The sequence below is a fragment of the Parambassis ranga genome, chromosome 24 (assembly GCF_900634625.1).
Source record: "Parambassis ranga chromosome 24, fParRan2.1, whole genome shotgun sequence".
Taxonomy (NCBI): Eukaryota; Metazoa; Chordata; class Actinopteri; family Ambassidae; genus Parambassis; species Parambassis ranga.
In genome coordinates this window covers 4091165-4105204 of record NC_041043.1, presented here as the reverse complement: position 1 = coordinate 4105204, position 14040 = coordinate 4091165, and the positions used below count along the sequence as shown (strand labels likewise).

Genomic DNA, 14040 nt, shown 5'->3' with positions numbered 1-14040 from the left:
TTATCAAGTAAACTGACAGTAAGGCTCCTCAGCTAATTAAATGATGTCTAATAATGATGGGTTTCACTATATAGTATTAAAAATCTTTATTGGTATTTGGTCAGTACATGAAAAGGACTGAAGTCAGAATAATATGAACATCGAATATGATCTACTCACAAGTGAACAGAATCTGGAACAGAATTTGTCAATGAAAAATTAAAATTGCATTATTAAAAAAAACAGGCCAACATCTGAACAACCTTTTTGAATATTGCAAAGCTACTGTAATTCTGTAATTTTACTGACTTTTGACAATGAGTTACAACACCAGATGCCCAATTTTAGTGCCAAGAGCGCAAACAAGAACAGCATACACGTGCTCAAATAAACATCATAATGAAACAGTTTTTTTGTTTAAATCATACATCCACGCAATTTAAGTCTAACATTAACCCATTTCTGTTACATCCCCGTTTAGCAACACAAATGTGACACACGATAGGCAGGGGGGAGTGAAAACAAAATATCTTGGACAGCAGTGCTGTGTTACAGACAATGCATTTGTTACCTTGTTTGTTTACTGTAGAAAAGAAAAAAGACAGGACATGTCAAAGTACATTACAAAACAGCGCTGTCACTCGCGCCAGAGTCTAGCCCATTCTGAGTGTGCCGTGACCCTGCAGTCCTGGTGCCCTTGGTCACCAGGGCAGCCTTGTCCTCGTGGGGGTCCGTGGTCGAGTCTGTATCATTCGAGTGTTGAGTCAATGATGTCTCGCTGCCTGTTGGGGAGTCCACACTCTCATACCCTGCACTTAGCTGGCTCGCGAAACCCCCAGGACCTCCTACTCTGCCAGCAGCACTCTGACCCCCTGGTGCCTCCTCAGAGTGGTTGGAGAGTTTGGTCTCAGCTTCACCTGGGCTTGAAACCATGGGGGACATGGGAAAGTCTTCCTCAGTGCTGCTAACCTCCCGGTACAGGCTGGGTGTAGTGGTCTCACTCCTCTGGGATGAGTTGCCATTGCTTGGACCATTGGAGACTCTCCCGTAGTCTTTGCCCATTGGTTCAGAGGACGCACTGGCCTGCTCGGGCTGAGCGGATGGTTCTGCTGATGAGCCTGAGGCAGAGGGTGAAGTCCTACTGGGTCCTGCTCCAGCCAAAGCCCCCTGAGAGAGCTGCTGACGTGTGTCTTTTAACTGCTGTTGGAGGACAAGGATGGTGCTCTGCATCCCCTCCACCTCCTCGTCTAGCTGGATAATAAAGTCATTCAATTCTGGAATCGACATTTCAGAAGGAAAAAAACTAAGTTAAAAACAAAATCCATCACAATGATGTACATATACAACGCATTTGCCAGGCAGAGATCTAGACATTTTTTATTTTCTTACCATCTTGGCTGGTCTTGAGCTCCTCGCTGTACTTCTTCTGTAGGGCCAGCTCAGCCTCCAGCTGGGCGATGCGTCCCTGGGAAAGCTGCCGACCCAACTCCTGATTTTCCTGAATCAGCATTCGACACTTGGCCATCAGTTTCTTCCCCGTTTGGCTGTAAGGGAAACAATTCTCACATCACACAGTGAACCAGGAGAAAAACGCAACAAAGAGATGCTGTTGAATCATTTCACTGCCTGACCCACTTCCACATTAACATGAATCAACAGAAAGTCTTCGACCTGCTCCCTCCATGACTCTCATCACAGCACAAGGTACTAATCTAACAGACTCCAACTCACAAATTACCACGTACCAACCAACACAGTTCCATGCCATACAAATAGCATTTTTAGTATTCAAAACAATTGCTGTTTTTCCCCCCTTCAAATCAATTAAATCAATAAATATGTATTGTAAATATGTGGTCCTCACTGCGGCTAAAACTGAAGCTGAAACAGGCTACCAAGACTGATATTTCTTTGGAGCTCATGTGCCTAACTTCATTCACCAAAAGTCAGCAATTCCATCACAACCAAATTTAAAATTTCAACTACTCTTGCTACATCGCTGGGTGTGAAGCACAGGCAGAATAAAAAAATGGAACAGTGTGATATTGGAGTAAAACTACAAATAACAAACCAACCCTTAACTATAATAGCAAAAAGCAAATGTGCGCTGCAGAACCAGGTGAAATACAAAGCAAACGTTTCAACAGTAAAATCAAATAGCTCAATGCGCTGCTTTCTCAACCTTCCAACAGGTTACAAAAAATACTGCGACAGTCCAGCACACCTGTTAATTTGACATTAGTAGTATGTGAAATAAATAATTAAGATGTGCAAACACGGACACATTTGAAACCATTTAAAATGTAACTGCCATCTGTGTAGCCTTTAAATTCCTATGGAAGACATAGGCCTGAAATAAGCTAAGCTCAGCAATCATGCACTTTTAAATAAGACCTGAAAACAGATAAAGAAGACATGTTATTCTTAATTGCTGTCATAACTATAATTATGCTTTACATGCTTTACTTCTCCATTAGCAGTAACCATTAACCATTCATTTCTTTAGTGCTAGAAGAAATGTGATTAGGTTTCTTGAGTATACACTGCTTGATAGATTGTCAGTCTCACTTTAATGTGAGACAATATGAATCTGTTCTGGAGACAAGAGAAACAAACAGACAGCATGAGGAACTGGATGTATAAACAGTGCCTAAAGGTCTGTGCTACACAGATGAGAAAGACTAGTCAGCTACGGGTGTGTCTGATGGAGAGATTGTGTGGTCAATCACAAAAATACACAGAAGTACAATAAATACATTCTCATTAACTCATAACATGACTTGTTACTTTACTAAAGACATTTGCATTCACACCTTGAAAACATGACTGCTAACCTACAGCAGTGTGTTTACGTATCTGAGAAATCAAAAGGAAAGTTTAAGCCATTAAAATGTTTTTCTTTTCGTTTTTTTTTTTTTTTTTTTTAAACACAAGAATATAAAATAAAAGCCAATCATGCTTCTTGGTTCCCACACACTGCAGTAAGTGTTTGTTTCAGAGAAACAGGAAAAGGATCAAATTAAATACCAATAAAAATAAACATGTCACAAATTAAAACATGTAAATACACTCTACCGTGTGTAGGCCCATGTTCAAAGACACGGGCGACCGGACCCTCACGCCTCAACCATAGTCCTTTGTGGACCGAAGATTTGGCTCCGCTCACAGTCTTAAAGTCAGTTCTAGTGGCTCTTCCCCGCAAAGTCTTACTTTTAAATCTTAGAACTGTCCTCATGTTACTGCACTGTATCTAGACTGTCCAAAGAGTCTTTACGTCTTTCAGGCAGACTAGCAGGTATCTGTGTGGTGTAATCCACAGTTAAATGTCTTTATAAAGAAAAGTATGGGAATTGTCTTTAAAATGTTCAATAGCGGTTTTAGGCTAGGGACATTCCCTGCCTGACTCAACCTCCACCATAACCCCCCTATTTAAAATGTGAACTGTCTGTTTTGAGCTCAGGGGGTGGGGAGGGCATATCCATGTCGGGAAGTGTGAGACCACCTCTTCAGGAACAGTCCGGACTCCTTCGGGCCCTCGGACGGTGTGGGGTTACGAGGGGAGAGAGCTGAAACACAAGTGTCACCTGACCATACTGTCTTTTCTCTTTAGGTTATGTGATATGTAGCTGGCACAGTGCAAGAGTACAAAAACAGTTTTGTATTGCAGTGACTGGCTTTCTGTAAAGTCTGAGTCTCGTGGTGAGTACAGCATTTGTCAGCCTTCCCCCCACCATTGTTCCTGCATGCCTGCAGTGAGAGTGAGGGTGGGGGGCGTGAGGAAGTCTTGACTTTTTTGAGGGGGAGTTATTTTGATTGTCTTTACCTATCAGGTGTAAATTTCCAGGCACTCAGTTCATTTTGGGCCTGCTCCAGTTTGTCTTTAGTCTGTTCCAGTTCAGCCTTCATTTTGAGGAAAAACAAGTTGATGGCTGGGTCCACCATGGATGACCTCAGTTGGGCCGCACTCGGCTGCTGGACTTGCTTGAGGTACTGGATCTGGGTCTGTAGGATATAACAAATGTCTTAGTGGTGCAGATATAGAGGAAAGCCTTTACAGTCAATACTTATAACACCCTCCAGCTGTCACATTAGCATTTAACCTAAAAAAACTCACCTATTTCTGGAGAACATAAATCCATAAGATGTGTTTTTTTTATATATAAATTGAGTCACACTGAGCTACTACCTTTGACAAATAAATACTGAGTTTATCAAAGATCACTAAATTTTTATTATTTAAAAAAAAACTGATTATGTAGAGACAAAACACTCTAATTTTAAGAAACTGTAAAATGACTGCAACTGTTATTTGTGTTCGTTTACATTGACAGTATACAACTACAAAACAAACATGACCTGCCAAAGTCAAAGGTATTATGACCTCATGTGTCCTTGCAAGTGCTTTGGAATACATTTACTTAAAAATCTAAATTAGACAGCTCAGCATTTATCATCATAGACTGCATAAATAAAAGAACCTTATGGTTTAAAGTTTAGACAGTAGCTTAACTTTAAAACCTTTGCAACTTCTACCTAGCAGTGGGTGCTGAGCTCTCCTCAGCTGTGCTCCAAGAATGGCATGTGCTGCCATAAAGCCACTGGTTGATCCACTGAGCTGTCAGTCAGTTCAAGCAAAGGATGCCATGCTTGACATAATTTACCTTTAGTCTACTTTACAGTAATCCTGAATGGCAACCCTGCCTTGAACCTTGCTGGAATTGAGTAAATCAATTTGCCAATGGAAAACAGAGGATTACAGCTGTGATACACAGCTACCTAATGTCTAATCATGCACAAAACATTTGATATAAAAGCTGCTAATTATGTTTGCAGTTTCATACTACAATAAATAGCAATTGATAAAACTATAACATATATAACCTGCCAATCAATTTAGCAATTAGCAAAAACTGAGGGCAAGGAGTCTGCAGCACTCATTCAGGGAATAACTGATAAAAGTGCATCAGCAAACAAAAAAAATAGATTGACTTGCTCTAAGACACGCCATGAGCAACAAAAAATGTATTTAAACTACTTAATTTGAGAAAGAAGACACATACTGTGCACTCTTGCATTTCCTGCTCCTTTGTGGCAAGTCGCATGACCAAGATGTTCTCCCTGCGTGCAGACTCCTGCTGCTGGTGCTTGAGCTTCTCCTCAGACTCCTTCAGCCCTGGTACATCATTGGCTATAAAGGAAAATAGGGACAGAAAAACAAATGTAACACAAGAAGCTTCCCAATATACACGCAAATACGTGATACAGAGATAGTGCCAAAGGAAAAGTGTGGCCAAATTTGGTTACATTTACATAACAGATTTACTTACAACAGAGCTCTGCATATTTTGCCTCCAGGACCTGGACATATGCTTCATGTTGTTTCCATCTAGGAAGAACATGTATGTGTTAGCAGCTCTACCTAGAGATATACAATTTCCCATCCACTCAACTGATCAATAACTGGAGCTGTATTGTACCTTGTACACAACTCTTCCCTCGTCAGGGTCTTCATGTCAGATTCACTGAGGCGAACCTGAGAGAGAAGAAAAACCAAGAACTGGTCAGATAAACAAATACACGGCTACATTTAAGCAGGGGGGCGGGGAAGGGGGGCATACTCATGATCAATAATATCGATATGTAACAGACGCTCACCTTCTTAGGCAGAGGCTCCTCGTTGGTCATTGTGATATCTAGAAGTAATATGACAGAGACTCGTCAGTACTTGCAGCTTCTGTGTCCTGTGCTAAAGCGACTGCATCATCTTTTAAGCTATGACGCGCACACTGCCTGCTGCACGCACACAACAAAATATGACAGTGTTACCTAAAATCACAGAAAACCTGTGGATTAGCATTAACATACTGCGCTGTGTAAAGACCAACTACGTGGTCGACCAATTCAAAGTTAACATTAGTACCGGTTGTCGAGCCAAATGTTAGCTGGTGTGGCTGGCAGCAGCGATGGACAGCGAGGAATGGAAATAAGCTACCCCAGGTTAACTTTCCGCTGCTGATAACATTTAGGGCCCGTTAGACAAATACATTGAAACTATGCAACTACAGCGTTAAGCTAAACAGTCTTCTTTTGTGTCCAGTCCCGCAGCAGGCAATTCTTGGCTCTGTTTTCGGTTCCTTGTTATCACAAAATGGCGGTGAAGGAAATGACTCCCTCCCTTGCGCTCCTTTTCCTGAGAGTAGCGGGCTCTCGGCTGCGGGGATCAGGCCTTCGGTCATCAAACACTTACCAGTCCTGTTTTTTTCGGTGTTTCTGGAACCTCTGCGCTTGAGCGCGTCTGTACGAGACGAAAAACGATAACTACGTTCAAATGTGCTGTGAATTTATATGTAGTGATCCCTCTTCAGCGTGGTCGACATCATCTTCTTCCTCGTGAACAGCGGATCAGAATGGCTCTGAACTAGCTGCTGCGCTGCACTCGCCTTGCTGCAGACCAGAGATGGGTAAGACAACTCGATATCTCACTCCGCAGTGATTTCCGGATACTAAAAATGTGGCCACGATGTATAAGATGGTGAGAAAACATCTATTTGACACTGCTTGGTGCTCGTAAATAGTGATTGCTTTGGAAACATTAATTTTATAAATCTGTCAAATCTGTTAATTATTTTGGTTATATAGGATTTGACTATTTGTCACACGTATAACTACCCCCCCCCCCCAAAGAAAAAATAATCCAACATTTCGTTTGAGTAATTCATTTGCATTAATATAGACGATCTCTGGCTTACCTCTGATGAAGCGAAAAGGTTCACGTGACTCCTTACTTGTCTTTATAATTATATATAATAATATATAATAATTATTTATTCAAAATTGTGTGTTGCTTGCTTTTATAGAATACTTGCATTTGCTATAGCTAAATTAATTTTATAGCGTATTAGTATAGCTCATTATATAGTTATATAGTGTAATAATAATAATGATATATACTATAATGACACATGTATATTTTAGTTAATCATTTATTACACGCGTTATTATAACCCTAATTTCAGTTTTGGTTTATATAATTCTTGCACACCATTGTGAACACCCCTATCTTTGGCGATAATGGTACGGTCGCCTGCACATTTCAAGGGCAGCCAGTTACCAGCGTGTCTACTGTGTTCTGTCATCCCACTGACCACAATCATGAACATGCTGTGTAGAGTGGGCCAAATACGCAGGTAAGAATGCTGTCAGCTCACCGTTTTGAGCCAGTGTTTGCAGGACAGTCGATTCCACCTGGCAGCAGCTATTCTTGAACTTGAAACAGGTGTTGGTTGAGAGCTAGCTTTTAGCTAGCCGACATGCTAACTTAGTTTAGCAGCTCTGCTAGGTTAGCTTGTGGCGCACCAAAATAAAGGATTGTGTTTACTTTGTTTAGTTAGGAAGCCCATTCATGGGCCTCAATGTAAAGTTGTAAACAAAATGCTGTGATATTTGGAGACACTTGGGCTTAGAGACTTGGTGTCAGTGTCCCAGTTAGCCACGTTAATTAGGCAATCAAACTCTTGTCCTTCACTCTCTTCCTTCTATCTTCTTCTTATTCGTTTGACTGGCGTTGCTAGGCATTCAAACTATTGTTCTTCACCATCTTTCTTCTTCACCCTCTTTCTTCTTCTTCTTATTAGTTTGATTGCCGTTGCTAGGCAATTCAGAGCAATCCTTCACATCAGCATTCAAAGCAATGCTTCAGCTGCAGCAATCAAACTTGCATTTTCAGGAAATGCCCTTTTCTAGTGAAGATTATCAGTCAGGTCATTTTCATTCAAAAGGTTGGAGCGAGGCAACTGGACTTGTAGAGTTTTTTTCTTAAAGACGTTCCGGTGCTCCTCCAAGCAGCTTCATTAGTTAACCACAGACTGTAGCAGATACAGTAAATGCAGTAAGAAGTTCACAATGTTTTGTTTGTTTTCTAGATGTGCCGCAAGCCTCAGCCAAGCCCAGGTAGTTGCATCAAGGCAGAAGCACACACTTCCTGACCTGACGTATGACTATGGAGCTCTGGAACCCCACATCAGTGCAGAGATCATGCAGCTGCACCACAGCAAGCATCACGCAACATATGTCAACAACCTGAACGTTACAGAGGAGAAATATCAGGAGGCGCTGGCAAAGGGTACAAACTCACCAGCATGAAGTTGTCATCAGATTGTTAAAGAAGGCACATGGGTTTAATGTTTTTGTAATCTTTGCATACCAGTGTGATGGACACTGATCCAGCTGCATGTATGTAAATTTATGTTTTAGGAGATGTGACTACACAGGTTGCCCTTCAGCCTGCGTTAAAGTTTAATGGAGGAGGCCATATTAACCACACCATCTTCTGGACAAACCTTTCTCCAAATGGTGGAGGAGAACCACAGGGTGAGGCACATTAAAAACAATAACTATTATTAAATTTTGTTGTACACTGTGGTCATACTGGGTCAGAGAGCCATGGATATTGAACTAAACTTATTAGTAAGCCACAAACATGCTTTGTAAGTAGCAGGCACCGGTTTCTACCATGTTTGACCTAATGAGACACAAATCTGCTGGTGGCCTAGTTTGTTTTTAGTTTTTATGACCCCTAGTAGTTGAAACTTTCAAGGTACAATAAAGTTAAATGTACATATGGTGCTTTGGCAAATTAACAGTTAATCCCTTCAATAAGCAAACTTCTTGTCATCTCGCAGGAGAGCTAATGGAGGCCATCAAACGCGACTTTGGCTCTCTCCAGAAAATGAAGGAGAAGATGTCTGCTGCTACGATAGCAGTGCAGGGCTCTGGCTGGGGATGGTTGGGTTATGACAAGGAGAATGGAAGACTTCGTATAGCTGCTTGTGCTAACCAGGATCCACTGCAGGGAACAACAGGTCAGTTAATTACAGCTTTAGAGCTTAAACCTTCTACAGTGTACCATTCGGTGCCTTAGCATTTGCCACTTGTGAAACAGCCATCAGAGCATTGTTTCTCCTGTGTCTAACCCTCAGGTCTCATACCTCTCCTCGGTATTGATGTATGGGAACATGCCTACTATCTTCAGTACAAGAATGTGCGGCCCGACTATGTTAAAGCAATCTGGAATGTAATCAACTGGGAGAACGTGAGCGAGCGTCTTCAGACTGCCAAAAAGTAAAACCTAATGCACCATAACAAACCCCATTAAACAAGACCTGGATTAAACAGTAGTTGCAAATAACTTACATTATTTATGTCTGATGTACAAACATTTAAGCAAATATAAAGGTTATTTGCAAATGCTTGTCTTAGGTCTGCTCCCAACTACCAGAGTTTCTTACAAAATACACAATTAATGGTTACCTTATCATCAAAGTTGGCTTTTGCTATTTACACCCAAATACTGGTGGTGTCACATAACCAAAGTTCATACTCGGTGAGCTGTGTGTTTGTCAGATTAAGTCAAATTAAAATCGGACAATGATATGAATCAATGTTTTTGATGTATAATATAATAAAATTGTAGGATTTCAATTGTAAAAAGTTGATGTGTCATTATTTAGTTTCTATATAAAAGACTTTAAACTATAAAAATAGTCTATATCCAAGGTTACCGTGTTTATCACCAGTCATGAAACAGTTTTTCAGAGGCATTTTGTTGTTTACTACTTTTCTTTATGCCATATTTGGTGAGGAATGCATGCATCCTGATAAACTAGTCCACTTTAAACGGCTTTCTGGCAACAATTTTCAGCTTTCATCTCACATAGTGAGAAATGACGTTATCAACATTTGTTTTGCCTAATTATTTTGCTTAAAGCTCAGCCAGTATGGCTTCAGTTCAGAGGTTTTAAATGTGAGTAGGAAAATAGGGCTTGCTGAGAAGCCGCATTCTTCCTGTTGAGGTCAGATCTACTTAATAAGGTGTCCAAACACTTGTGTTGTCTGTCCAGCACTGTAATCAAGATAAGTTGAACTTCATGAACCTGTCAAACTGGAATATAGACTCAGACTTAGTACTTATCTGCTTTGTCTAGTTATCTATTGTATCACCAAAAGAGGGCAGCGTTGCATAATATTTTCTGCCCTGGCTCCAGGTGGTTTATTTTTCAGAAACTGAAACATCAGGTGTGTTAACTGTTAAATGTGGGAAACATGTGGCAGTGATTCACATTTGGACATATTTGAAGTTAACCTCTATGGCCACACATCTTGGAGTAGACTTTAAAGGTCACTGATCATTGTGATTTTTTTGAGTTTTTGTGTTCAACAAAAGGAGCTCACCTTCAACATGATATCAAGCATCTATTCAAATGCTTTCCAGCTGCTTCATTATGCATCTTCCAAGTGTCTCCTGTCTCCCTGTCAGTGATTAGGAATGACTGTGGGGAAATATGTGATATGTGATATGTAGAGGTGAGCTGTTTTTTGTTGTTGTAGCTGTAAGTTCAAGCACACTGTAGTCTTGAAACTAGATTTAGTAATCAGCAGTCATTGTGGTTAAGACTATCTAAAGCTACTGAATGAATCAATAAAAGTGAACAAGTCATTTGAACTCAGTGCAAATACATCAGTGAGTTATTAGATATTGGCATAGTGCAACTCTGCTGTTACACAGACAATGATTGCTTACTCAAATCTATAGGCCATTTGGGACTTGTATACGATATTACAATTCTAGACTGAAAAACCAAGAATGGCTTCAAATTAGTCAAAGCACAGTAATGTATGTGGCACTGACATCCTTCAAAAACAGAAGTCTCCCAATTTATAAGATGATGACTGGTCTGAATGTGGCCTACTTTTGCTCTGTAAAAGTTTGGGTGTGCCAAAAAGTGTTTCCCTCATCTACAACTCATAAAAATGATGGAACTTACTCAGGCTAGAGTTTCTTTAACCTCTGGAAAGGAAGAGAGGAAAATATTGGGCAAATGTCTCAGTCACTGAGTTTAACTTTTAAAACCTTTTTTTTGAATCCAGGGCTTTTTTTTCTATAATTGTGCAAAAAATCTTGTTTATTGCAGACATGAGGACATAAGTAGATATCCCAGATGTGCATATTGATCAGATTTTGGACAGCTGTGAAAATGGCACTGTTTTGATTAGCTTTCTTTAACTACAGGCTCAGCTGCTGGTGTGGTTTCCTCACCCAGTGTGGCTTTGTTTTGCGCCTTGGTTGTCATAGTTGGGGTATAAGTGGTGAAAGTGTGTGCCCATCCCCTACTGTATTCTTTACTGATTCAAATTATAGTCTGCATTACTCTTTCTTTCTCATTCTACCATAACAGTGTTTGTATTGTCACACATTTTAAGCATAGATGCTGTGTGCCTGAGAAAACAGTCAGGCTTACTGCAGCTATTATCCCTCTAAAGCCTTTGTTGGGTTTCCACAGAGAAACAGCATAAAAGTGTTGACGGAGGGTCAACATTCACGTCTGCAGTCAACCATCAGGGCTCCTCAGTTACCTCCCAGCTATGCTTTCTCCCCGAATGGAGGTCAGCATCTTCAATCTCCTCTCTGAACCCTTTCAGCTTCTCATGCATTTAGGCTTTGTCTACAGGCTGTGCTTTATGCAAACTTAAGTCTGTAATGTTTGGCCTACATAAGCCGTCATTGTCCCATTAGGACTGGAAAAGTGAAGTGTCAACATTAAGGAGGTAAAACTTTCCAGGATTTGTCGTCCGTCATTCCTGGCAGAGAAGGTGACGGAGCTAAATTCAGGGCACCCGTTTGGGTCTGAGCCTGAGCATGAGTGCTTTGGAGAGGCAGCTCTCCACTAAGTGCTGAGAGCCAGGAACCAGGCATTTCACTAGGTCTGAGGCAGAAGGTTTGTGGGAAACTTTTGTCAGACAGGGTGATTGATTTATCATGGTTGGTGAAAAGACCTAAAAGACACATTCTCAAGAGGCTGAAAATGTGGAGGTGTACTCACAGGATTTCATCAGCTTTCTGTTTTGAGCATGAACATTTCTACACCTGAAAAGCCCTCTCTGAGAAGCACTGTGCTGTGAAAATTCTGTTTGAGGGTGTGACTGTGTCTGCCTAATTCTTTACAGTTATGTAACAGTCGCTTGCAGCACTGAATCTAACTGCTCGTGGACATCCTTGAGGCAGCAGGGTGAGATAAATCACTGCAGGCCTGGGGTCATTTGGGTTTATGTTGGATTGATCCTAGCTTGACAAATCCACACTTCTTTAGAAAAAAAAAAAGAAAAGAAAAGGTTGCCTCTGTGCCAGATGTTGCTCATACAAGGATACAAACTGTAGACCTCAGAGACTCATATTCATAAAGTGAACAACAATTGCATCACTTTATAGATGAATTTACAGGCTTATGAATCAGCGATACAGGGAGAGCCCTTTTTGAAACTTAAAAGTGAAAAACTTTATAACCCAGACATTCTGTTTTAAAGTTGTTTGGAATTAATTTCTTTGTATTTTCTCTCTTTCCATAACCATCATTCCCGAAGCTCCTTTCTCTGTTTCTGTATGTTTTGCCTTGGCAATTAAGCTTGTTGGATTTTGATTCAATAATCCCCTCGGATTTAATCAAGACAGTGGATAAGTTTTTCTGTCAAATTTTGGCTCTCTTCTCTCCTCCTTTGCTGAGAGTCAGCACTCAGCAGATCGTTCTTGGCTGGGTAGTCAGGATGTCGGAGGGGAAGAGACGAAAAAGAAGCAAAGAGAAGCTGGAGGATGCCCAAAGACTAGAGTATTATAATACAATGAGTTGCCTTCATGTGCAGCAGACTTGACTTCCTCTGGCAATGGAAACGTTCTGTGGCCAATGTGACCACATTTAAAATCACATCAGTCTCTGCTGGTGGCCTCTTGTAACAAAATAACTTCCACAAACACGTCTCCAAGTAGTGATGAAGGTGACAGACGTGCTATTTAATTTAACAGAGCAGGTCAGCTGCACAAGAGACTAGATTTGGACAGATAAAGAGTTTATTTTCTCACATGCCTTGTCCTTGGTTCTTTGAAGTGTATATTAACAGTACATCTGTTTCTGAGTGTCTCTATAAAAAATCAACCCTGACATAGTTTTGGCTCCAAACGAGTAGATATCACTCATATACACATGTTGACCTGTAAGTAGTGATGTGATGTTTATGGAATCTCTGATATCAGGTCAGCAAAAAGTGAAGCGTCGGGAAAAGAATACAGTGACAGATTTGACAGTGTGAGAACAAGACTGGAATAAATTACATCAATGTAAGAGAAGAAGTGTTTAATGGAAAGTGAAAGATCGTTTTAACCTTTAAACACAGCTCTAGCTGTATTCTGTAATTTTACTAAACTTAGTGTTTATCAGCTGCAACCAAACAGGTAAGACGGTGTAGCTGTGAACCTGACCACTGGCATCATAATAAAAGTGTGATTTTGTGTGCATGTGTGGTGGAACAAAGACATAAATTGTATTAGTTGTTCCATATATGACAACACATTAAGCTGTGTCTGCAGTTTTTCCCTCTTAACCTTTACCAATACTCTGTGGAAAGCTGGCTGTGTCAGCAGCAGCAGCACATATTTTTTCCCTGGGGGGGGGGCTTACAGGCTAGAAACTGACCGTCTGACAGATCTGCACGTTGGATCAGACTGTGTACTGATGATGCATCTCCACTCATCAGATTAGTCGTATGTTTTTTGTTTTCTGCACAGTTGAAGATGAAGAATTACAGGAGATGCAACAGCACATAAGGACATAAGGAATGTTATAACAATAACAGAATGCTTGGTCAGCCCTCATGGCAGCTACTGAGCTCACACAAGTGGAGCCCTGCAAATTATTTTATAAATAAACTCTTTGAATGCATCAGTGCCAGTAAGGAAGATGAGCCAAATGCTGAATCCAGGAACAGGTAGCCAGCCACAGTAGTAGGCTGGTTTAGTACAAAAACCAGACAGCCACAGGCAGGGTGGCAGGTTGGCAGACAAAGCAAAAAACAGAGCAGAGCAGAGATGTAAGGGAGGCCACTAGTTAAATCTTAACAGTGCAAAATGTCAATCTGCATTTGGATTGGTGCAGCGGTAGGCAACCTGTCTACACTGATAACACACTCTACAGCCTACGAGCGGTTGAAACGGAGCCCTAGCAGTCACAACCGTGG

The 14040-nt window shown here is 40.9% G+C and overlaps 2 protein-coding genes across 3 annotated transcripts; one reads left to right on the top strand and one right to left on the bottom strand.

Annotated features, from left to right (window-relative positions):
- Window positions 1–69: 69 nt before the first annotated feature.
- On the bottom strand, window positions 70–6428 carry wtap (WT1 associated protein). Of its 2 annotated transcripts, XM_028397687.1 has the most exons (8): window positions 6227–6428; window positions 5635–5672; window positions 5457–5512; window positions 5307–5365; window positions 5040–5167; window positions 3803–3981; window positions 1369–1523; window positions 70–1253 (listed from the first exon to the last, which is right to left on the bottom strand). In XM_028397687.1, exons 2-8 carry the CDS (start codon window positions 5662–5664, stop codon window positions 601–603), a joined length of 1260 nt encoding a protein of 419 aa, XP_028253488.1. In that variant the 5' UTR covers window positions 5665–5672; window positions 6227–6428; the 3' UTR covers window positions 70–600. The 2 variants fall into 2 exon arrangements, 1 of the variants encoding a protein (XP_028253488.1); XR_003669620.1 differs by lacking the exon at window positions 70–1253 and having other exon boundaries at window positions 1390–1523; window positions 3055–3981; window positions 6227–6424.
- Window positions 6429–7016: 588 nt separating this feature from the next.
- sod2 (superoxide dismutase 2, mitochondrial) lies at window positions 7017–9468 on the top strand. The gene is made up of 5 exons (XM_028397113.1): window positions 7017–7166; window positions 7902–8101; window positions 8233–8349; window positions 8661–8840; window positions 8958–9468. The coding sequence occupies exons 1-5, from the start codon at window positions 7051–7053 to the stop codon at window positions 9101–9103; spliced, it is 759 nt and encodes a 252-aa protein (XP_028252914.1). The 5' UTR covers window positions 7017–7050; the 3' UTR covers window positions 9104–9468.
- The last annotated feature ends 4572 nt before the right edge of the window (window positions 9469–14040 follow it).